Source organism: Guyanagaster necrorhizus (assembly GCF_019112545.1).
Source record: "Guyanagaster necrorhizus MCA 3950 unplaced genomic scaffold BT62scaffold_33, whole genome shotgun sequence".
Lineage (NCBI taxonomy): Eukaryota > Fungi > Basidiomycota > Agaricomycetes > Agaricales > Physalacriaceae > Guyanagaster > Guyanagaster necrorhizus.
In genome coordinates, this window is record NW_025064912.1 from 269,049 (window position 1) to 292,010 (window position 22,962).

At 46.4% G+C, this 22,962-nt stretch overlaps 5 protein-coding genes across 5 annotated transcripts; 2 read left to right on the plus strand and 3 right to left on the minus strand.

The window, feature by feature from the left end:
- Positions 1-9,119: 9,119 nt before the first annotated feature.
- BT62DRAFT_936620 (uncharacterized protein) lies at positions 9,120-9,814 on the minus strand (the record flags this gene model as incomplete). Its single annotated transcript, XM_043187160.1, has 2 exons — positions 9,120-9,523; positions 9,570-9,814. A coding segment is annotated over one exon (207 nt), but the record flags the coding sequence as incomplete, so codon positions are not given.
- A 1,422-nt stretch (positions 9,815-11,236) lies between these two features.
- BT62DRAFT_461963 (uncharacterized protein) lies at positions 11,237-12,774 on the plus strand. Its single transcript, XM_043180996.1, has 7 exons — positions 11,237-11,261; positions 11,319-11,514; positions 11,572-11,619; positions 11,670-12,209; positions 12,271-12,381; positions 12,434-12,508; positions 12,560-12,774. The coding sequence occupies exons 2-7, from the start codon at positions 11,477-11,479 to the stop codon at positions 12,738-12,740; spliced, it is 993 nt and encodes a 330-aa protein (XP_043035468.1). The 5' UTR covers positions 11,237-11,261; positions 11,319-11,476; the 3' UTR covers positions 12,741-12,774.
- A 1,705-nt stretch (positions 12,775-14,479) lies between these two features.
- Positions 14,480-15,728, minus strand: BT62DRAFT_922986 (uncharacterized protein; the record flags this gene model as incomplete). Its single annotated transcript, XM_043184459.1, has 3 exons — positions 14,480-15,075; positions 15,127-15,342; positions 15,401-15,728. The coding sequence occupies 3 exons, from the start codon at positions 15,726-15,728 to the stop codon at positions 14,480-14,482; spliced, it is 1,140 nt and encodes a 379-aa protein (XP_043035469.1).
- Positions 15,729-16,868: 1,140 nt separating this feature from the next.
- On the minus strand, positions 16,869-19,278 carry BT62DRAFT_907063 (glycoside hydrolase family 30 protein; the record flags this gene model as incomplete). Its single annotated transcript, XM_043183657.1, has 17 exons — positions 16,869-16,994; positions 17,049-17,119; positions 17,181-17,490; positions 17,541-17,574; positions 17,625-17,641; positions 17,700-17,759; positions 17,813-17,911; positions 17,966-18,004; positions 18,056-18,190; positions 18,243-18,316; positions 18,370-18,436; positions 18,493-18,516; positions 18,576-18,694; positions 18,745-18,868; positions 18,914-18,948; positions 19,001-19,154; positions 19,210-19,278. The coding sequence occupies 17 exons, from the start codon at positions 19,276-19,278 to the stop codon at positions 16,869-16,871; spliced, it is 1,557 nt and encodes a 518-aa protein (XP_043035470.1).
- A 2,086-nt stretch (positions 19,279-21,364) lies between these two features.
- Positions 21,365-21,819, plus strand: BT62DRAFT_922988 (uncharacterized protein; the record flags this gene model as incomplete). Its single annotated transcript, XM_043184460.1, has 2 exons — positions 21,365-21,536; positions 21,677-21,819. 2 exons carry the CDS (start codon positions 21,365-21,367, stop codon positions 21,817-21,819), a joined length of 315 nt encoding a protein of 104 aa, XP_043035471.1.
- Between the last annotated feature and the right edge of the window lie 1,143 nt (positions 21,820-22,962).

Consider the following 22,962-nt stretch of genomic DNA (forward strand, 5'->3'; position numbering starts at 1 on the left):
GAGGTTGGTGATGAGTCGTGGGATGAGCTGAACAGCGCATTGTCCTCAGATGTTGACTGGAGTGATGTGAACTCCTTTGTTGACAAGCAATCGGATGCCACATCTGGCATGCTGACCTTGGAGGATGTATCTGCTTCTGAAGAGTCAGTCGCAGCTGTTACCAACACTGTAAACTCACCCGATGTTCAAATTCATACTGAACTCTATGACTCTGGCTGTACATGCCATATTTCCCCTTACCACGATGATTTCAACTCGTTCCAGTCTGTCCCGCCCAAGGCATTCCGTGCTGCGAACACTCAAAAATTTTCTGCAGCTGGAAAGGGTGTGATGAGCATTGATGTGCCAAATGGTGCAAATGCGAGCAATCTGCAACTCACCAAGATCATATACTCTCCCGAAGTTGGCTATACACTCATTTCAGTTGGCCGACTTGACGATCTTGGTTTCGAGTTGACTTTCAGTGGCGGAAAATGCACCATCCATGCACTAGATGGAAAGGTCGTTGGGGTTGTCCCAAAAGATGATGGTGGCCTATATCGGGTTTGTCATGAGGGAGATTTGGCTGGGACAGCTGAGGAGATGCTTACTCTAGACCAATTGCACTCCTGCATGGGCCACATTTCACCTGAAGTTGCTCGCCGTCTGGTTGAAAAAGGCTTCGTGACCAGAGTAAAGCTCGACAAGTCATCTGGAGAACCATGGTTCTGTGAGTCATGTGTCTATGCTAAAGCTACATGAAAGCCAGTGTCTAAGGCTCAAGGGGGAGAACGTGCAACCGATATTGGAGGTGAAATTCACTCTGATTTATGGGGACCTGCACCTGTAGAATCCCTGCGTAAACACCATTACTTCATCTCTTTCATTGATGACAGCACTTGTTGGGCTTACCTTGAGTTCTTACGCCAGAAGAGTGAAGCTTTCACAGCATACAAAGCCTATGAAGCTCACATCCACACTCAGCATGACTGCCCTGTAAAAATCCTCCATTCAGACCGTGGAGGTGAATACTTCGACAAAGCATTTGTCTTGCATCTGAAAAATGCTGGCACGGCAACGAAGATGACTGTGCATGATATGCCACAGCACAATGGGGTGGCTGAAAGGTATAATCACACAGTTATCGAAAAAGTCAGGGCTATGCTGCATTCAAGTGGCTTACCTCGCTTCCTATGGGCTGAGGCTGTTCACCATGCTGTCTGGGTCCTCAACAGAACATCGACAAAGGCTCTAGATGGAATGACTCCTTATGAAGCTGTCACAGGGAAGAAGCCAGATCTAAAAGGGTTGTGGGAATGGGGAGAGAAATGCTGGGTACACCTTGAGACTAAGGCTATGAAGCTGGGTGGCTGTGTATATAAAGGTCAGTGGATTGGATTCAATGAAACAAGCAATGGATCCCATATCTACTGGACAGAGAGCAAGACAGTGTCCATTGAGCAAAATGTCTATTTCGACACAACTCGTATTGCCACTGACGATCTTGAAGGGGAGGAAGACATTGAGCTACACAAGATTCTGTCAATGCCAAAAACTCAGCCCAATCCACCTACTGCAAAGCCATCACAGGTGTCACCTACCCCCAAAGTCCAGCCTACAGTCCAACCCATAGTTGAAGAAACCTGTTCCGGATGCATTCGAAAGCCTAGCCAGCAGGTGCTGGACCTCATCTCCAGCAAAGGCAGTGTATTGGCACACCCAAGCGATCCTGTGGTACCTGTTGGTGTTCAGTTACCAGTTGCCAATGAAAACAATGAACCTCTTGAGTTTGAGGGAGAAGGAGAGGCAGATTGGTTGATGATACTCGAGGATGCTGACTTCCTTGAGGAGTATGCCATGGCCATTTCAACAGCTGATGCAGAAGCCTTAGAGCCATGCAGTCTAGCTGAAGCAAAGCATCAGCCTGATTGGCCTTTGTGGGAAGGTGCAATACAGGAAGAGCTTGCAACATTGAAGACTGCAGAGACTTGGAAAATTGTTGAAAAACCAGTTAGAGCAAATGTCATGGGCTCGAAGTGGGTCTTTTGAATCAAGAAGGATGCTGAGAGAGGCATAGTCAAGTTCAAGGCTCACTTGGTAGCACAAGGGTTCTCACAAGTATCTGGCATCGACTACTTTGACACTTATGCTCCTGTTGCAAAGCTTGCATCTATCTGTTCAATCCTTGCTATGGCTGTGGCACTCGACCTAGAGCTCCATCAAGTCGATATCAAGGGCGCATACTTGAATGGAAAGCTCACCAATGGAGAAATCATTTACATGCATCAACCTTCTGGCTATCCTGAGCCTGGCTCCCATCCTGGTCAAGTCTGCCATCTCATAAAGACTCTATATGGTTTGAAGCAGAGTGGTCGTTGCTGGTATCAATGTCTCGTTGAGATTTTAGTGGTGCAGCTGGGATTCAAGCAGTGCGACATTGATCAAGCCATGTTTTACAAGCAGGAGGGCCAAAACTTGACTATCATTGCTGTCCATGTTGATGACTGCACTATCGCAGCATCATCATTGCATCTAGTGTGAGAGATAAAGGAAGGTATGGCAAAATATGTGGAAGTCATGGATTTGGGGGAGCTGCACTGGATTCTCGGCATTGAGATCATGTGTGACTGTGAGTCACACTCCATTTCTCTTTTCCAATGCTCATACATCGATGCCATTGTTCGTCACTATGGCTTTGAAGACCTCAAACCAGTCTCTACACCAATAGATATTAATCTCCATTTGTCTTCCTTTCCTGCACCAGCCTCCACTCGAGAAATTGCAGCCATGAGAGATGTCCCTTACAGAGAGTCTGTTGGCTCCTTGATCTGGGTTATGCTTGGGACATGCCCTGATATTGCATTTGCCATGACAACAGTCTCGAAATATTCAATGGCTGCTGCAGAGGCTCATTGGAAGGCTGTAAAGCACATCTTTCACTATCTGAAGGGCATGAGAGATTACCAGCTGATGTTTGGGGGAAACGGAAAGGTTTTGCATGGTTATGTGGATGCTGATGGGAGCATGGCAGAGGATAGGCATGCCATTACTGGGTACGCTTTCATACTGAATGGTGGAGCTGTTTCGTAGTCGTCTAAAAAGCAGGAGATCGTCTCGTTTTCAACCACCGAGTCTGAATATGTGGCTGCAACTCATGCATCAAAGGAGGCACTCTGGCTTTGCAGTCTGCTCTCTCAGGTTTTCTCACCAATTACTGAGGCTACAACTTTATTCTCAGACAATCAGTCTGCTATTGTGCTCTCAAAAGATCATCAGTATCATACCTGAACCAAGCATATCGATATTCGCTTCCACTTCATTCGCTGAGTCATCAGTGAAGGCTCCCTTCATCTTGTTTACTGTCCTACTGAGGACATAGTTGCTGATGCTCTCACCAAGCCTTTATCTTCAGCCAAGGTGAAGCACTTTGCTACTGAGCTTGGACTTCGCTCTGCTTGAGGGAGAGTGTTGGATTAGCAAGCAGGAGCTCTGTCGTATCCTGCCAGCCAAGCTCAATACCTCTTTATGTCGGGATGGACTATATATATTGAATACAGTCTGTCAAGCACTCTCACTGTGTTTCTGCTTATCGCTATGCTGTGTGAGGGTGAGTATCTACTTATATTACTTTGTTTATGTCACTGATTGGTATTCTATAGTCTACGTTATAGCTAACAGCATACTCTATTAGGTGCTACAAATGCGCGTCACTTTCTTAGACTCTGATCCTAAAGAGGAATTACTATTTTGGTTCATGTACTTCTTGTTTCTTGTTTTATTCTTGTACTGCTGCCATCATGACGCCATCTCAAAGGTAATATGTGTTGAAGTAGCACACCCTCTATGTCGCTCTTATCTTACATAATCATAGCTACCAATACTGAAGATCAAAAGTCAACACTTACCAGCTTTTGATCTTTGACTTCAGACCTGGCTTTCCCTGCTGTGCTACACAACCTGCTCTCAACAGGTTATGGGCCCTGTGCCTTACTAAGCCAAGCAAATTTTTTGTTTCCTCTTGTGAACCATTCACTAGACATTGAAGTCTTGCTTACTTTCCTAAGGGACATTACTATCCATTTGGAAGTCATATCCACCCATCACAGGCCTCCACACACTCTCTAACCCCAATGGTCTCCTTTTTTTTCTCACACCACAATGAACAACTCAGATGTTGTCGACACCACCAAATGTGGCTTTCCCAACCTCCACGCTGGCAACTGAAACCACTTTGCACCTTCGTTTGAGGCCTACATGTGTATCAAGAGGCTATTTGGCCACTTTGATGGCACCAAGGAGCCACCAGAGTAAGCCAACCCCAGTGAACCCACAAAGCTTGAAAAGAAGGAGACAAAAGCTTACCTTCAAGCTCATTCATCTGCAGCAGGATATCTCTGGCTTTGCATTGATGAATCACAGCATGCTCACATCAGTCTCCTCATGGGTAAGCCCACAGCTATATGGTCAAAACTGAAAGACATTCACCAACAGCAAAAACTGGGCATTCATTTCAATGCCTATGATGTCTTATTCAGCATTCAGAAGGATGATGAAGAGTCTCTCTCTACTCTCGTTGGATGTGTCTCACAAGCTATACAAGACATCAAAGCACTCTGGCCTGAAAAGTTCACCATCAATCAACTTGATGAAGAGCTTCAATCCATGACTCTCATCTGTGCCCTCCCATCCAATTACAACAATTTTGTGTTATCAGTCCTTCTCCTTCATTCTCTCAGTCTCAACAAACTCATTGCTGCCTTCCACACTGAAGAGATGCAGTGCCACTCTCATGACACCACTTCAGCAACATCATTCAAAGTGAGCACTGTCAGAGTCCAAGCCACTCATGTGGCATCATCTGATATCATCTGCAGCTGGTGCACCAACTCTGGACATACCGATGAGAAGTGTTTCAGCAAAAAGAAAGCCAAGGAGCAAGCTATACAGCATGTCCAGGAACATCAGAATACAAAATTGGGCAAGAAGGCAGGAGAAGCAAAGACAGAGAAGTCAAACATCACAGAAGAGACTGCCAGCCAAGCAAGTATTGATCTCTTGTCCCCAGCATCATCTAACTGGAATATGGACACAGGCACTTTATCTCATATGAGCCATCATTGAGACTGGTTTCATGTCTGGACATCACATGTGGTTCCAATTTGGTTAGCAGACAATTCAATCATCTATTCAGTGGGCATGGGGACAGTTGTGTTTGAGCCTAAAGAGAAGAATAGAGAGGTCTGTGAGGCTGTTGAGTTCCAGGATGTACTGCATGTACCTGATCTTCAAAATAACTTGCTTTCACCCTTCCATCTTACATGTCATAAGAGATATGAGATCAACATAGCTGGATCATCTGTCCAGTTCTTTCAAGACAAAGCACTTTGTTTCTCAGCTACTGTCAACAATAACAATATTGGATATCTTAATGGCATCACTTGCACTACAAGATCAGTAACCTCAAGTACTGTGAGCACCTGTCTACTTGATCTGACTCTATGGCATTGACGAACCTGTCACAGAAGCATAAACATTGTCTGGGACATGTACAAGAATCAGCTTGTCTTAAATATGAAGATGAACAATATGCAATCCAATCCTGACCCAATTTGCAAACCCTATCTTATGGACAAGCACAGGTGATATAATATTCCTTGAGAACCCTCACTCCTTCCAACATGCCCTCTCACAATTGTATTCTCTGATCTTAAGAGATCTATACCAGTTGCTACATCAGAAGGCTATTGCTACTGGATCACTTTTATATATAGTGCTCTGTATTTTTGGGCTGTTGCCTTGTTAAAGCACAAGAGTGATGCTCTGGCTGAATTTAAACACTACAAAGCCTATGCTGAAAATTTTCATAGTCTGAAAATCTTAGAGGAGCAAGACAATGGTGGAGGAGAGTATATGGATCATGAATTTAATCAGTTATGCATAGAAGAAGGGATATCAAGGTGCCATACTGAGCCTGATGAGCCTTATCAAAATGGAATTGCAGAGCATGCAAATCATGATATTGCTGAAGGGGCTATTACTATGCTCTATGAAGCTTGTCTTTCTCCCTCCTTCTAGGGACTAGCAGTGCTTGCATTTGTATATGTGCACAACCAGTGCTCTACAGCACCACTTCCTAAAACAATACTATACACTGTCTGGCACAAGAAGAAACCTGACATCTCTAACTTGCATGTCTTTGGCTGCTTAGCTTATATCCATGTCAAAAAGAACAAGTGACAAGGTCTTCAGCCATGCACCACCAAATGCATATTTGTTGGATATCCATCAGGTACAAAGGCATGGAAGTGCTGGAACCCTGTAACTAAGAAGTTCATCATATCAAGCCATGTCATTTTTGATAAGCAGGTGTTTCCAGAAAATACAAAAACTCTTATCAACCCTTTCAGTGACCTATTTTCTTCACTCTCAAATCTGTCAGATTCTCCTATGCTGCCTGATCAAGGGGGAGACCTTAACAACAATGATTTTCCACCTCCAGAAAATTCTCCAGCACCAAATCCCTTACCTCCTTTAAGTCCATCACCTCTAGTATCACTCCTTCCCTATGATGTTATAACTCCTCCTGGCTCATCATTCAATGGATCTCTCTCAGACCTAACTCCATCACCATCACTACCACCTCCAACAGACCTAGGCAAACATGAATACAGAATACATGATAATAGCTTATATGATCCCAGCCCTGGTTATAGTCATGGAATGTGCTGAAATATTAACAATGATGATCATGTGAGAGATACAGAGGATCAAGCACACACAGCCTTTATGGAAGACAAAACTATTCTTGAAGGCATAGCTTTCTCCAGCCAGACAATAGAGCATTTGACAATGGAGGAAGGACTGGAAGTTGCATTTGAAAGCATGACAGAAGCAGCTTACAAGGCATCTACACATGATGATGAACCTAAATCCTTCTGTGAAGCTATGAAACATTCTCCAGAGGAAGCTGCAAGTTGGTATGAAGCTGCTATGCAAGAGATACAGGCACTTGTTGAAAATGGTGTCTTTGAATTGGTGAAATGCCCTCCAAATCAAAAGGCAGTTGGGAGTTGCTGGATATTCAAAGTGAAATGCAATGCTGATGGATCAATTGAGTGCTATAAAGCAAGGCTTGTTGCAAAGGGATACTCACAATGACCTGGCTTTGATTACACTGAAACCTTCTCTCCAATGCCAAAATGGGCTGCTCTACAAGCTGTCCTGGCACTTGGTGCCCTTGAGGATTTAGAGCTATGGAGTGTCGATATCTCATCAGCATTTCTCAATGGTGAGCTGACAGAAGAGGTGTATATGGAGCAGCCAGAAGGTTTTGAGGAGAAAGGAAAAGAATGGGTCTGGCACCTCTTCAAGTCTCTATATGGACTAAAGCAAGCTGGAAGAGAATGGCACAAAAAGCTACATGCAACATTGATCAATGCCATGGGTTTTGAATGGGTAAAATGCAAACATAGTGTCTGGATTTACAAGAGGGACAGTGAACATATCATCATTCCAGTCTTTGTTGATGATATGACCATTGCCACAAAGACACCAGATGGCATTGCAAAGGTCATCAATGATCTCAAGAAGCACTTCAAGCTTCAAGACTTGGGTCCAATGTCTTACCTCCTTGGTGTCGAGATCAAGCATGACCGAGCCAACCAAACACACACTCTCTCCCAGTGCCAATACATCTTAGACATTCTGCAATGTGCAGGAATGGCCGACTGCAACCCTGTTCTGACACCTTTGGATCCAAACATAAAACTTACAGCAGATCAGTCTCCCAAAACACCAGAGGAATATGAGACAATGCAGACAATCCCATATCTGAACATGCTCAGCTCTGTGGCCTACCTCTCTATTGCTACCAGGCCCGATGTTGCCTATCCTGTGAGCATACTCTCACGATTCAGCAAAAACCCTGGCACAGCCCACTGGGAAGCTCTCAAACAGCTTTTACACTATCTGAAGGGCACAGTTGACTATCGCATTGTCTACTCTCCCAACTCTGAGTCAGATTCACCAGTCTTTGACTTCAAGACTTATTGTGATGCAGATCATGGGGGTGACAAAGATAGTGGGTGTTCCACAAGCGGCTTCATTGTCAAAATGGGTACTGGAGCCATTAGCTGGATGAGTCATCTTCAGGCATTTGTGACACTCTCAACAACAGAGGCAGAATACATTTCGGCTGTATCTGCCAGTCAGGAAATCCTCTGGCTTCACAACTTGTTCACAGAGTTTGGCTATACTACATTCACCAATGCCTCAGTCCTCTATATCGACAACGAGTCTGCTCTGTCGGTTGCTCGAAACCCTGAACATCATGGCCGGGTTAAACACCTTGACCTTCGATTCTACTGGCTGCGCGATGAAGTTGAGAAGGGGCACATCCATGTGGTCCACTTATGAACCAACAATATGCCAGCCGATGCCTTGACAAAGGGATTGGGAAGAAAGAAGCTCAGGCACATGATTACCTTACTCGGACTTGTCTCAATACCTCCGTAGACATGTTCGGTCGAAGGGGAGTGTTAAAGTAGCACGCCCTCCATGTCGCTCTTATCTTACATAATCGTAGCTACCAATACTGGAGATCGAAAGTCAACGCTTACCAGCTTTTGACCTTCGACTCCAGACCTGGCTTTCCCCGCTGCGCTACGCAACCTGCTCTCAACAATATGATGCGTGTTTCTTCGACCGCGAACTCGGTAACTGCGCCCTAATTCGAACAAGCTCGCGATATCTTTCAGCATGAACACGATGCACACACTCGACGATGGTATCAACCGGTCCAACGAGTCGACGAGCTTGCTGCCTGCTCTTTGAAGGGTTGTACTTTATACCGACGAAAGGAGGTCCTTTTTGGGAGCAGGCCCAGAATTTCAACAACCGTAGCAGGAAACGGAAGTTCAGATCTCCATCATGTGGACCGGACTTGAAGTGATCCGGCTACGCGTCTACGGGGCACATTGAAGACTTTATCGCAGTTTTGTCGGATGCTCACTCCATGTTCCGAAGGGATGGTGTATAACGGTGAGAATCTTCCCTTCATGTTCGTTCTCGGTCCTAAATACAAGCAGGGTCTCAGCGCGATTCCTCGACGATGACAAGACCAATCGCTCTGTATCAGCAGATGAAGTTCTAGGCACATCACATACTCCCTCGAACGCAGTACTGGGATATATGTCAAGAGCAGACTGAAGGCATGGTGACCGATGCCGGTCAACCGACCAGAAATAAGAGATCAGGAAGTTGAAGCAGTAATGGGTATGGCGGTTTCGTTTTTGCGGTAGTGTTTGTTTTTCATATTTGGATAATTGGCAGGACAGACGAATTGTTCCCTACTTCATTAACCGGTTTGTTGGCGAGGATCATGGCCGGAAACTTTTGCGAAAGCCTGTTATGATGCATACGAGTCGCTCGAGGGTCACTGACTTGATCGTGTCGATGATGCTACCGGTGAGTATTTCTCGTTTATCTACAACTGCCTCTGATCCAAAACTGCGGCTAGGTTGTATGATTCCACCTGGTTTCCAAACTGACCACGGAGTTACTAATCGAAATCTTCAAAGCATAAAACGCACGTTCTGCAAAGTTTCATCATCGACTACATTTTTCGTCATCACCTTGCTCCCTTCGTCCTCGCACCAATCCCTTCCCTCTTTTTGTTAACTACCAGTAGATCCGCCAACGCTGGAAGTGGGCTCTTTGGTACGGGAATCGCAGGACGCTGTTCAATCCACGGCCGTTCATCGGGTGGATTGGGCTCAGGGGTAGACATCCGAAGGTTGGATGTAGGTGGTTGGCCGGTGGTTACGACAACCATTGATCTACAGTAATTGGGTGGTATCGTGGTGGGTCGCAGAGCGACGGCCTGGGTCGATTTCCCATGCTTGGACGAACGAGGCAATGTGTGGACGAACGCGAATGGCCCGTACCCATCCCGAAAGACGCCCATATCAACGTTATCTGCATTGAGATGCTAGATCTAGGAGTGGAGCACGCGTGGCAAGACTTCCTCTGTTTGGGGCAGAAAGGAGGCAGGAAGGAGGATCTGCGCGCGGAAGAATGGAAGCTGGACGTGCCTATAATCGAGGAGATGTATTCTTGATCGAGCTGGGGATGCCTTTGGGTGTCAGAGCAGGTGACCCGGAGAGTGAATGGTGTTGGTTTCGACGAGCGTAGATGTTGCAGGAGGGTAGTTGGAATAACATCATTGCTGGGGATATACCGCAGTAATTAAGACGAGGAGATCCAGATGAGATTTCGCGGGCAGATAAAGTCAGTGGAAAACATGCCGTCTGGCGGCTTTGATTTTTTGGTTCGCTGGCGGAGATGCAGGGACGGGAAGGAGAACATTGAAAATCAGGGCCACACACTAGTACCTGATACCCGAGGACACATACGCGCTGCTTAGGAGCCACCCATCGTTCTGGTTCCTGGAAGGTACCTTAGGGCGATCATGGGTCGTCGGTCGAACATTGGCAGAGTAAAGGTTCGAGAAAGTGTCAGTTATCCAAATGGCTGATGTCGATGAAGTGAAAAGCTTGCAGAACCTGGCTATCCCCTCAGTCTCTCGGACCATCCTCGTTTGACCTATTCGCAAATTTAACTGTTAGTTTCTCCTCGCGGCGCGACAATGAGATGACTCTTTTGATTGGATTGTTTGATACTGATTTCGAAACGACCCCGCGTCCACAAGACAAAATTCGGAGGCAAAAGTTTAGCCGCCGGCTTCTTGCTCCTGTCGCTCAGGAGCCCGCCGGCAACATCAAGAGGAGACTCTGCTCTTGCTTGACCTCATTTTCCTTGAGCGGGTATAAGCTCTTCGTAAAGATCTTCCATAAAGATCACTGCCAAGACAACCACAAGGTAAAATTTCAATCAGTGTGGATTATATTACGTTTTCATGCATATGTAGTCCCAAGACTTCATATTTTTTCGGCTTTTGAACGACCGTCGACTGCCGACTCGGACCCAATCGCCAATGGGGTGTTTTCATGGAACCTCCTGACCAGAAGTCTAGGAGGGATATTTTTTTTTTGCTAAGAACATCGCCCCCAAATGTGCGCCATAATTGATCGTCCTACAAGCTCTTCACTCTTGCACGGTAATACCTAGAAAAACTAGAGTCTTTAACTTTGAAGGTGACAGGTCTTCCCCGGCGACTTACTAGGACTGACGAGACAACATTTCATAGCACGAAAAAAAGCCACCGCTTATCTGGCACACGAAGTCGAAGCTCCACGGCACCCTCAATGTGATCACGTTCAATTGTAAGTCGAAATGTAACATTGCTTCTTTGTTTCAGTGATCCGGCCATTCAATGATAGCGGGTATTGTTCGAAGTGGCATCTACCAAATTGGCAAAAAGCTTCGAACAGAGCCAACGAGTATGCTTTGAACGAGGAAACCTATATAATGGGTGGGTTCGGTTGGACTGTATCCCCACCTCCCACATTGTGGACCGCTCTTTTGAACGCGAAACGCGATGTTGTCTACGGGGATTGACCTAGCCGCTGCCCTAATGTGAGCAAATTTGACTTAATCTGTGATGGCATTTTCATGAACGGCGTGCTATTGTAGGTCAGTCCAGCAGATATCTCCTAGCGACTGGGGATACGTGTCGAAAGTGTAAGCTAGGTGCATTGTGATTTCTCTGTAGTACTTGACGCGTCTTCCAGGTGCTTGCAGGCACTTCTACAGTCGGGAAGTCCCAATGGGTTCCCTTCGAGCTCTTCCCAGGAACAGGCTTCGGCTGATGAGGCTTCGGATTTTGGCCTGAGCTTATCCACGTATCCATTAGAGGAAACTGTGATATCCAGTATTCCATCGACGTCTTCAGCATCAGATGCGGCAAGCATCCGTTCCTCGTTCACTGCGTCTCTTGCCGATGCTTCTGCCACCGACTGCCGTCCTTCTTTTGATCCTGCAAACATGATGCGACCCTCTGTCTCTCTTTTATTGTCGTCTATCGTGTCAAAAGATCCAGACTCTCCACCCGCCGACTCTGTTCCCACTCCAGCGAGCCCAACTGCTTCTACGGCCGCTACAGACATTTCCTCTGACAACACTGTCCAGAGTCCGGCACCCTCTACCCCTCCACAGGTACATGTGGATATACTGTCGCGTTCGACCTCAGATTTCTCGGTTCCAACTGTGTCAACACAGAGCTATTATCGGGAGCATACCTATATCTCGCCTCCTCCAGCAGAGCCTCTTATGTACGTCTGGACTATCTGTATATGCATTTTACTTGTTCTAATCATGTTTTACACCCGTCAGCAATCAATGCTCTCAAGTATCTCAGTCCACCAACGTGCTAGCTCAGCCCCCTTTTAGGTCTTCGTCCAGTAATGAAATGGTGACCAGCATCCGTCAGCCTCCCAAGCAAACGTTCGTACCTTCTGTTCATAGTATGTCCCATTGTACCTGACTTTTCCTCCAGTTTAAGATATATACCCTATGCCGTCGCGGACCGTCCTCCCAGTTTGGCTACCAAAATACTGACCAGCTCGAGCTTGTATGTGGCTTCCTTTATCAATAATATTTTCCGTCCTTACAATATCTACAGTTCCTTCGCCGATCAGACATTCTCTCCCAAGCCCTACGTCCCATCGAAATGTCCAGCAACCTCAACAAGCAACTCCGAAAGACAGAAGTACGTCTCTCCCCGCTGTCCATCCAAATTCCTCGTCTTGATTTCCCCAGCCACTCAAAAGTCTGTTGTCGGAAAAGCAAATACGAACAGCTAGTCGTCAAGTACGGCATCAGCGACCACGACCTCTACTACGGCTGGAAAATCGATTACGTGACCTGCCACCTAACCGGATGCAACCAAGCACTCATCAAGAACACCCGCGCCGAAGTCACCAAACACGTTAAAACGTTCCACCTCTGCGCCGAGGGTCCCCAGTTCGTAGTGCGGGATTGCTGCCCGATCGTTTCCGACTCCGAGCGCTTCATCAAAGTCGACGCGGTCTACGGGCATTTCCAGACGGAAAGGCATTCGTCTATGCATAACTCGTATCAATACTCGTGTGGTCATTGTGGGGCGATGACGGCAAAGCCTGAGTATCTTGATAACCACTATTTGGAGTGTAGGGCTTTGCGAGACCGTGTTCTGTCGCTCAGATCTGCGTCGCAACAGGTGGCTTTCTATCCGAATATCTTCTGATCTCTTGCGCTCCTTCATCTCAATCGTTCCCTCACCATATCTCATTGTGCATTTCATTTTACATGTTAATATCTGTATCCCTATCATCACCCTCACATCTTATACCTTGGACCATCTTCGTCATCCTTAGCATTACCATCCCCATCTTATACCTTGCATTCTCAGTTCTACCGTATCATAGGAATCATAGATCTAATCCATCTCGGCGGCTTTCAATTTCAACACCACGTGCTGGGCGACGCGGGGAACTCAAGCTTAGGATCGAAATGAAGCCCGCGCTCTTGATGACCGAAATGACCGTGTGAATGATGATACCCTCTGACGCACTTCAAGTTCCAGATTAAGAGAACTTCGGACCAACATTGAACATTTGTGATAGAACTGATGGTTATGCGTATTTCGGCAAGGAATGCTTTAAGCAATTTGCACCACACTTACATTAAAACGTCAATCGTGATACTTTCATAATACTCATATTTCTGTTCTGGTTCTGCACGCCATTTCACATATGGCCTCTCACAGGCTTAGGTATGTATCTGAAGCCAGGAGTATCAATCAGCCATCAACTCGCAGTTCAGGGTGAGATGACGTATGGCTCTTCAAAGTAGCTCATCTCTTCTTCAGTCAGAGTGAATCCCGTAATGATATTCTCATTCAACCTCCGAACCGACGATGTTCCAACAATCAGGCTTGTGGCATCCACGCCAGAGCTACCTGAGCCATGGTTTTCCATGTCTCTTTGCGATTTCCTCAGCACGACCGATAATCGTCTTGTCGTCCTCCGACAATTTGTTTTCAAGACCTGTTGCCTTGGAGGCATTGGATCATTGCAGGTCGCGTCGGAGCGCCCGCTGAGATGGGTGTCCAATGCTGTTGAATGTAGAGTACGCGTGCATCTCACGTTCCTGATAAAGGTCAAGTCAGGTTAAAACGGAGAACAGACGTATAAATTTAACCTCTTAGCGATATAAAAAGGAAATATTCATCCTGCATATTATTTACAAACTTTGTCCAGCCGTTACGTGCAGTGACTTCGTTGAGCACCTCATGGAACTAGCGCCGATATCTACACAGCGAGGAGTGTCAATCAATATGACCCATTCATTAATTGTGGCCGATCCAAACATGATTACATACGTCCCATAGCCGAATGAAAGCGTGTGTGCAAGTTCTACAAAAATGAATTCAAGTACAGTCTCCCATGAGACCGAGAGACCGTGTAGAGCATGGCGCTGCATGCGTAATTTTGTGACTTTTCTAGCAGAGGAAGGAGAGAATCCATCATGGATTATCCCAACACGGGTGATCTTTGGGCGCTCAAGGCCTTCCGAAGATGAGCTTCGGAACGCCGCCTGCAGAGGCGCTTCTATCCACTTCGATACCAATCAACTGAACTTTGTGTCCAAGCCAATCTATCCTTCTCACACCGCCTTCCCAGCCACCGCCCATCCTCAGGCATCGCCTCTCATAAGCTCTGGTGACGCTGCGCTGCGCAGGAGAACCATTGCCTAACGCGTCCCACTCCCCATGGGTCACCCGGATAGACAACGTTCTATATAGCGTCTGAAGTAAATCGAGGTTTGAGATTGGCTGCGCCTCACTGGACATCGTGGGAGCGCTACCGATGTAAAATTTTCCCACCTTTGACGAGGGAGAGACAACGACGGGCCAGGGGAATTTATCGCACGTCATCAGCAGCTTCCTAAAAATCGGTGGATCGGTGGCGGGTTGTGCCAGAGTATGAGCGGGGACTGCCGTCCGCGTGTTGCGATCCACAACAGAATGTGAGCAAGGCGCGAACATCACGTCATAAGATATCGGAGCATTATGGAAGCGGCTCGAGGCAAGGAGCGGATGCATGTGAAGAGATATCGTACACATCGGATTCAGGAAAGAGACATGAGGCTGGGGGTCTGTCGCAATACAATTAGTCAAGCAAACAATAATTTGTAAGCATAACATACGGTGGGCCTCAGGCTTGAATCCTGCGTCCCATGTGTGATTATGTTTAAGCACCGGACGCCGTGGAGGCGGGTTGACACTGGTGGAACTGGACGCCCGCGAAGGAATAGGGCGACCGTGACCATGAGAAGACGCTGCTTGGATGGAGGTTGTCGAGGTTGTACGAGACTCGCTACTAGCACGAGCTGGAGGTGGTGTGTAAACGGGATATTGTATATCTACATGTGCGAAGCGGTTAGTTCTGCTACCCGATGCGAGACGAGAAAAGCAGCCTACAGGGGTCATATTTGTAGCTCGAGCTTCGATGGAATGTAGTCTGAGGAGGTAGGTGCTGCTGTTGCTGCGAATATGAGCGCGGAGGCATTGTTACAGGCGCATCCGTGCTATATCGCAAAGGAGAGGGCCTAGTCGTCTTTGATGATTCGTAACTGTTGTTGTGCTTCATAGCCCCGCCTGCGAATGGTGGAATGCTGGGAGGAGAGACAAAGATATAGCTTGTGGGGTCGGATTGAGAGCGATGATGGGTTTTCGACTGTCGAGAAGACGGGGAAGATTTCTGGTTCGACTGACCAACACCGAATAGACCGCGAAGAATATATGCCATGTTCGCTGGTGAAAAGAATTCGAGGCTCAGAAGGATTAATGGATGTGTGCTTAAATGATGGCGTCCTGTCCTTATATATGAATTACTGCTACTAGCGCAGGTAGACCGCCGGTTCGATATCCGAACCCCAGAATTGAAGGCGCATGGCAATGAAGTAACTAAAAACGCCTTCCCAACTCTTCGAAGGGATCGAAGGTCGAGCCACGACGCGTAGATGGCAGGGAGCGTGGTAGATTGGGAAAACGGAGGGACGCCAATATTGGCAACAGTAAGGATATGTGTCCGTAATCTCCGGCCAGCCAAACGAGGATACCCGTAAATGAATGACTTAGGGTAAGTAGAGAACTTGATTGGCTTTTTAGAAGGTATCTGTTAGGTACACCGCGATGCGTCTGATTCGAACAAGCAGCGCATTGCCCACACGTGTGTTTGGACATTGAGGATCGGCCAGGTAATCGCAGCCTCGAGGATAAGTCGCAGCAGTATTTTTGCCCTGTGATAAGTTACTGAAAGGCGGGACGATAGTCAATTTTTGTTGCATACATACGTAGGGCAGAAATCACACCTTCTCTGTATAGCTAACGCTGTTAGCGCTGATAGTAAATTGTCTCCCTGAGGCAAATCTTTCGTCATGTAAGGGGTCTGAGGTAGATATTCAGAAACGGAAAACGTATTAGCCAAAGCGGATCACTACGATGGACAGGGACTTGAAGAACGAGACATTGCGCAGAGAAGCCTCTCGATTAACGACCCTAAGTGATCCTCATTAGTCTGGAATCCGACCAGCAACCATTAACTTCCGAATAAAATGACTTGCAGGATTTTCTAGAAATGACAGGTTGCCTTCCATAGACGAGCCTGTAGCAGCAGACCACAACGTTGCACCTGCAAAGTAAATTGGAGAACAAGCAGGTCATTGATGCATGTAATTCTGAAATTGGGAAAATGACTTCGGATGACACCCAAGATAAGATCTAGAACATACATATCTAGAAGTACAGCAAGTGTGTCCGGCACACATCGCTAAGTACAGTGTTTCACCTCAGTGAAACACTCCGTGCAATCGATATTACTGATCCCGCAGCGACTCAATGCCAGAAGACGCGGCCGCAATAATCTATTATACGGTCGTGGCCAACATTAACAATCAGTACTATTTGTGAAAGTCGTATTGGTCATCCACTGCGAACGGACACTGCGCCTCGAGGTTGAAGACGCCGCAAACCACCAAAGGGTGGTAACGCCAACCGGGAATGTATACGTAGCCTGACCGATGTTATCTGAGTAACCAGTTCGCCAAGTAAAATCAGACCTACCTACCTGCATCCCTCTAAACTCTATAGAGGCCGTAACCGCAACGGGGTTCCAAGAAGACGAAGCGCTGTCATCCCCTAGGTTCGAACGTTGCATTAATAAGGTCAGGGGATCCTCGATCACCCGAAAGACACGTACAGTTCAACACGACCAGCGAATATCGAACCCAATCGCTTGCAGACTGCCTGCCGGTTGCATATGCGCCAACACGCAAAGCCCAGCCGTCACTACCGCTGACAGTGACGCCGATTCTCTGGCCAAATGGACCACCCACATCTTTCGGTATGATTGCCTTCGAGGCCTGAGCCATGGAATAGTACTCTTGGTTGAAAGAATAAGAGCCGTCGTTATTGATAGTGACGACGCCCCGACAGCCAGCTGAGCAGCTGTTAGCACCCGGAAGCTTCGGGTTTCCGCTACCATCAAGGGCGAAATTCCACATTAGGCCCTAGGAGAACGTTGAAGTCTTCTTTGTTTAAAGAATTGAATAAGTCTCACAGTCTTGGACCAATGTTCTAAACTTCCTATCCAGCTAGGTGGCCACATGAGCGAAAGGCACATATACGTCAACGAAGAACTCACAGATTATCCATGTACCACTGTTAGGTCTACGTCAGAACGCGAACATAACAGATGGGATATTTGGTTATCTCCTACCTTAATATCCTGCCACCAATCACTGCCGAGCGTTCCAGAGCATTCCGTGAAGTAGATTTCCTAAATAAAACCATCAGAAAGTCATCCGGGGAGATAGACTGAAAAAGGTTTACCTTATCTGGGTATGCAGAGTGGAAGGATTCCTGAAGGCCAACGCTTCCTTCGTAACAATGAAACGACGCCCCCGCAAAGGAGTCTCGAGCTGCTTGCATCTATGCTTGTCTGTCAGGACCGGCGCATCTTGCAACATTAAGCCCTGTACGTACAACCTCCACGGGGTATGTCGCAGCGTTGTTCCAGTTGTGCTATAAGACGGATTGTGAGTAACATGTAATACCAGCGGAGCAAACCCTGACCTCGTATGCAATAACCTTGACACTCGAGAAACCGTTGTTATCAAGAAGAGTCCGTAAGGTTCTCCCAATCTGAGCTTCCGTTGCGGCAGGCATCGAGCATGATGGATAACTATTAGTGCTGTATTGCGGTTCATTCTAGGGTTTCTGTCAGTTGACATGGTCAGGGTCAGATAAGGACAAAATGAACTTGAATTGAGATTGCGTAAATCGGTACGCCTTTACCTGAGAAACCTTGGACGGCCTTCAACAGATATGTGGGATCTATTGCAATGGAAGGTCAAGGACCGTGCATCACTGTGGTCGAAACGACGTACAGACGCTGATGTAGCCATCAATCAGTGAGCCTCCGTTCATCGATCCTGTCGTCTTCATCCATGCGGGCTTTTCATTTATGCATAAGAGGGCGCATTATGATGGGGAGACATATGCACACTGACAGGCGACCAAGGAACCAGATGAACCTTTGCAAAAGTGCATACGTAAGCGCCGAGTCATCAACAATAATGACCTTCAAGCTTACCATTAAGCGACTATTCACTGATAGTATATCGCGCAGAATAGCGAATAAATACCATGGGGCATTGTTTACATAGAAGTTGCTCAAAATGTTATCGCTGTTTGAGTCGTCGTAACTGTAGACTGGAGAAACGGTCAGAGTGCAATCACAAGGTCTCGCAGATATGGCGGACCCGAAGCAGAAAAATCGGTTGCGCCAAGTGCAACTCGGATATAACTGAGACCAGCGGCATTAGCGCCATCGGTCATGTCGAACGACTGACGCAGAAGATTCCAGTAGTTATTCGAATTTTTCCCCTAAAAATAGTCAACGCGTATCCAACGTCAGACGAAGAAATGAACCTTTAAGTCATTCAGAAGATTAGCTGAAGCATCCGCTGAGTTAGACGTCAGACCAGAATGAATTCAGATAGAGAGGGAACCACAAACTAAGGGTCGCGCCAAACCCAAGAATTGTCTGGTAAACAGTGCTGTCCGAGACGGTGATATGTGCACTCTGAGAAGCACCTGTGGCTGCGAAGTTGACGGCGGCTGAGAGTGGTTTCCGCGTAAGCAGACTACGACGATCCCAGGTTGTCTCCCACTACAGACAACAACATGAACAAGATAAGTGAGGACTACATTCTGGATATACGCACGATGTCCCATATCTGCTGGGTAAAGGCGCATCGTGCAAACGCGAGGGCGAATATTGGAAAAATAAGCATAGGAGGAAGGTAGAAGTCTGAGCTGGCCCATGGAGAACCTAAGCTTATATACCGTATTGACGGTGGCTACCAGCTGTCATAGAAGGAAGAAGCTGCCCTCAAGAACTCGTCAGTAACCAGGTTTCCTATGCGATAGACCGGTTACTCCATAGACGTAGAAGTCGTAGAACTGGCTGCAGCACATGTACATTAATCATTGAGGGTCGGTTGGAGGAAATCGACAACGAAATTTGAATGAATTAGCCTGTAGAGCAAGTCAGATCAGCCTTAAACTCCTGAACGTGATCTGACCTACGTCCGGTCCAATACGCGTCCTTCGTGTTTCCCTTGACTTGGGACGTGATGCTGATGTATTTCGGGCGGTGACCATTAGGATCATGTCGGTATACTTGCAGCCAATTGACTAGGGCGACGTGTGAGCCGAAGAACAGGATCCAAGAGAGAACGCACCGTATGCGGACAAAAGAAAACGATTATTGTGCTATATACGCGACTTATCGGCTTTCTTCATCACATGTGCGAGATGGCCCAATCACGCCCACAGACTGTAGCATCGATTCAACTGCAGTGGAGAACAGCTCTTGTGGGTCAGCAAAACGACTGCAGGCATGTCAGTCCGAGGACATATCATAAGGAAGGACGTTTCAGCAGGCCCTCCAATTGCCAAGCAACACCTTTCAAAGTCATGTTCACATCTATAGGATGAATCATGAGTAGATAGATCCCTAGATGAGTTCAATGATACAAAACTGAAAAAGCCGTGACTGAAAAATCAAGTGAAACGAAAAAGACGGTTGCGTGGCAGATAAGCGTGTATCAAGAAGGCATATAGCACGATAAGGTATACATTTTCACGTTCATTGTAAGAATAATTACTATACTGTGCAAAGCGTCAAAACGTACTCATGAAATAGGAATCAAGACGCGCACCTCGATCAACTTTCTGACACTGCCCAGCAACATAATTATAAAATCCAGAAGCGCACGTCTCTACGTATAAATGTAGAGGAGAGAGAAATTGCGAGTGGTACCGTGGTCGTCGTAAGAAAAATAAATGTTTGTTGTGCCATGTTTATCAACAAGGCTGACGGGAATCGGTCTGCTTCAGGATCGTCAAACTCTAACCCTCAGTTCTGAACGTTCAATGACCAGATTTGAAGTCAACCTGAATGCTCTCGTCTACAGAAAGAAGGATTTCAGCACAAGTATTGGTCCTTTAAAATGGAAGCGCATGTATGGGGAACAGATTGACATACATACATACCTTAGCATGTACTTGCTGTTGAGGTGATCAAACTGCCTGGTACTAGCAACTTGAATTTTCATTAGGTTGGTCATGCCAGTAACAGTCCTTTTTTTTTTTTTCATCTGAACAGAAAATTCATCAGATCCATAAAATGTGAAGATCCCTCAGAGCTAGCTCACCAGTCAGAAAGAGGTTTTTGTCTCCCACACTGTCTCAGCATTACTTAGTTTTAACATTGATGAGAAAAAACTGGCCCTACCTTCAAAATTAGAGTGTATACAGAATGCCTTCATGTGATACAACTAGCACATGAGTTGATTTTCCTTCAATTAAAACAGTGGTCAAAGGAATTCTGAAGTCTCATTTTGAGTAATGAGTCAATGACATGCCTGCCATCAGTGATAATCTGAGCTAAGGGGCTGCCATGGACAACCACCACAAAGAATAATAGCTTACAGTATATATATACTGCTGAAAATTGTTCTCAGACCATTTGTCATCATCATATGAACCTCAAACAGAATCAGCAGCAGAGGTTGTTGGAATCTGTGAGAGAATTCAAGCAATCTGGCATTCCAGCATGCTGAGTGAGGAAAGAATCTGAGGTAAATTGAAGGAATCAGATAGAAAGTACTAGAAAAGATGTAGTCTAGTGTAAATATGAGAAGTCAATGGGGAAACTCATCAGGAGTTTGTAACCCAAAGACTAAAGGTCTTGCAAGCATGTACTTTGGATACAGTCCAGATCTCAACAGAGGTGCAGCTATCTGCCAGCACAAGTAATTTTGATTTTAGTAATGCTGCAGTGATCTTCACATTTTTTGTCTTTTGCTGCTACTAATGACTTCTGGTATCCTGAACTGGAAAATATGGCTGGAAGTTGCTCATGTTGTGCCAGTTCTTGATGCTGCTAACCAAGCACCAGATATCATACAAGATGCCACAATGGCAGCAGGGCTTGGTGATGATATAGAAGCAAATGCCAATGATGACATGGAAGGAGCTCTGGAAGGTAGGTTGTTGTTTCCTCAATGCTGTCTTTCTCTCATATGTACCACCATTTCAGCCATTGGCATGAGGGGTCCCTTCCACACTGTCCTCCAAAATGTGCATATTTTCAGGTTATTTAGTGTCATAAGCATTATTTACCAGTCCCTCAGGCTACCCTACATACTGAAGAACTCTACTTGTATCAAAGCAACTCTGCAGGGATAATTTTTGGAATTGAGGTGCTGGTGGTTCAGAGGGAGACATATTGGACTCAGAGGAGAGGTATATTTCATCATATAGAGTAAGGACAGTGGTGGTTCCGAGTCAAGTCAATAGGTACGAAAATGTCAAAGTCTAAGGTAAGCAGTGAAACATATATAAATAGGATATGATATTAAAGCCGTGAAAACCGAATCTCAACACTAATACCATCAAAAGAAACTCTGATTCTTGCCCCTCTACAGTGAGCTAGAGGATCTAGCTTTGCATAGTCTGGCTACGCTGTGTTAGACTTGGCAATTTTTGTGGGTGCTTTGCGGTAAACCGGAGAAAATAGAACTATCTCGTCTTGATAACAATTCCGTAAAGTCACTGGGTTCATCTTGCTAGTTCCGGGGAAAGGTGGCGATAGTCGCTGATGTGATGTGAGTAGCAAGCGCATGTACATTGCCTCGTACCGGCCTTGGATTTCAGAGAGCTTGGAATCTCCGGCGTGCCGGGCACTTTAGACCGCACCCAGCCACTGAACCCACTTCCCCTTGCCAAAACGTTGTATCCCTTGACATCACGATGCACTCTCGACTAGAAATGGGTTTTGATCCGTTTGATGCAGACTCGTTCTGCGGTTTCGATAGCTTGTGAGTAACCGATTTGCCCCCTGGATTGCCGGTCTGATGTTGTCTAGCTTTACCGCTCAGATGTGGGGTTTCCTTGTGCCCCCATTCGACTCCAGCCAATAAATGCACAAAGAAAGTCTTGGAAGCACAGAATTAATCATTCAGGATGTCTTCTGCGATGCCAGGGCCTCATCTCCCGTAAACCTAGAAATACCCTTTGACGAACTTATTGATCTCGACATCGATTCATCTGGTCCCGGTGCTGTTATCTATAAGGTGATGAAGGACGGCTCATCAGCTCATTTTGTGGCGCAGGGATGTCTTCTTGGTCTCGGGACATCATCAAGGATCGCGCGCACCATTGGATGTTCGGTTCCGATAGCCCTTCTCTGAAGGATCGATAACCATAAGGCTGATTATCATGCACATGTGAAGCCACTAGAAAGGTTAGGGAATTCATTTATCACTGGCGATGGTATTGCTATTTTGAACTCGAAGCTTAGCGCATCCATCTTGAAGCCGGAATGCTCAAGTAGCTGCTGTCCATTTTGAATTTGTAACCTCTAGAGAATCAAGGTTTTTAATCTCTTTATTCAACCTACATTCACTCTC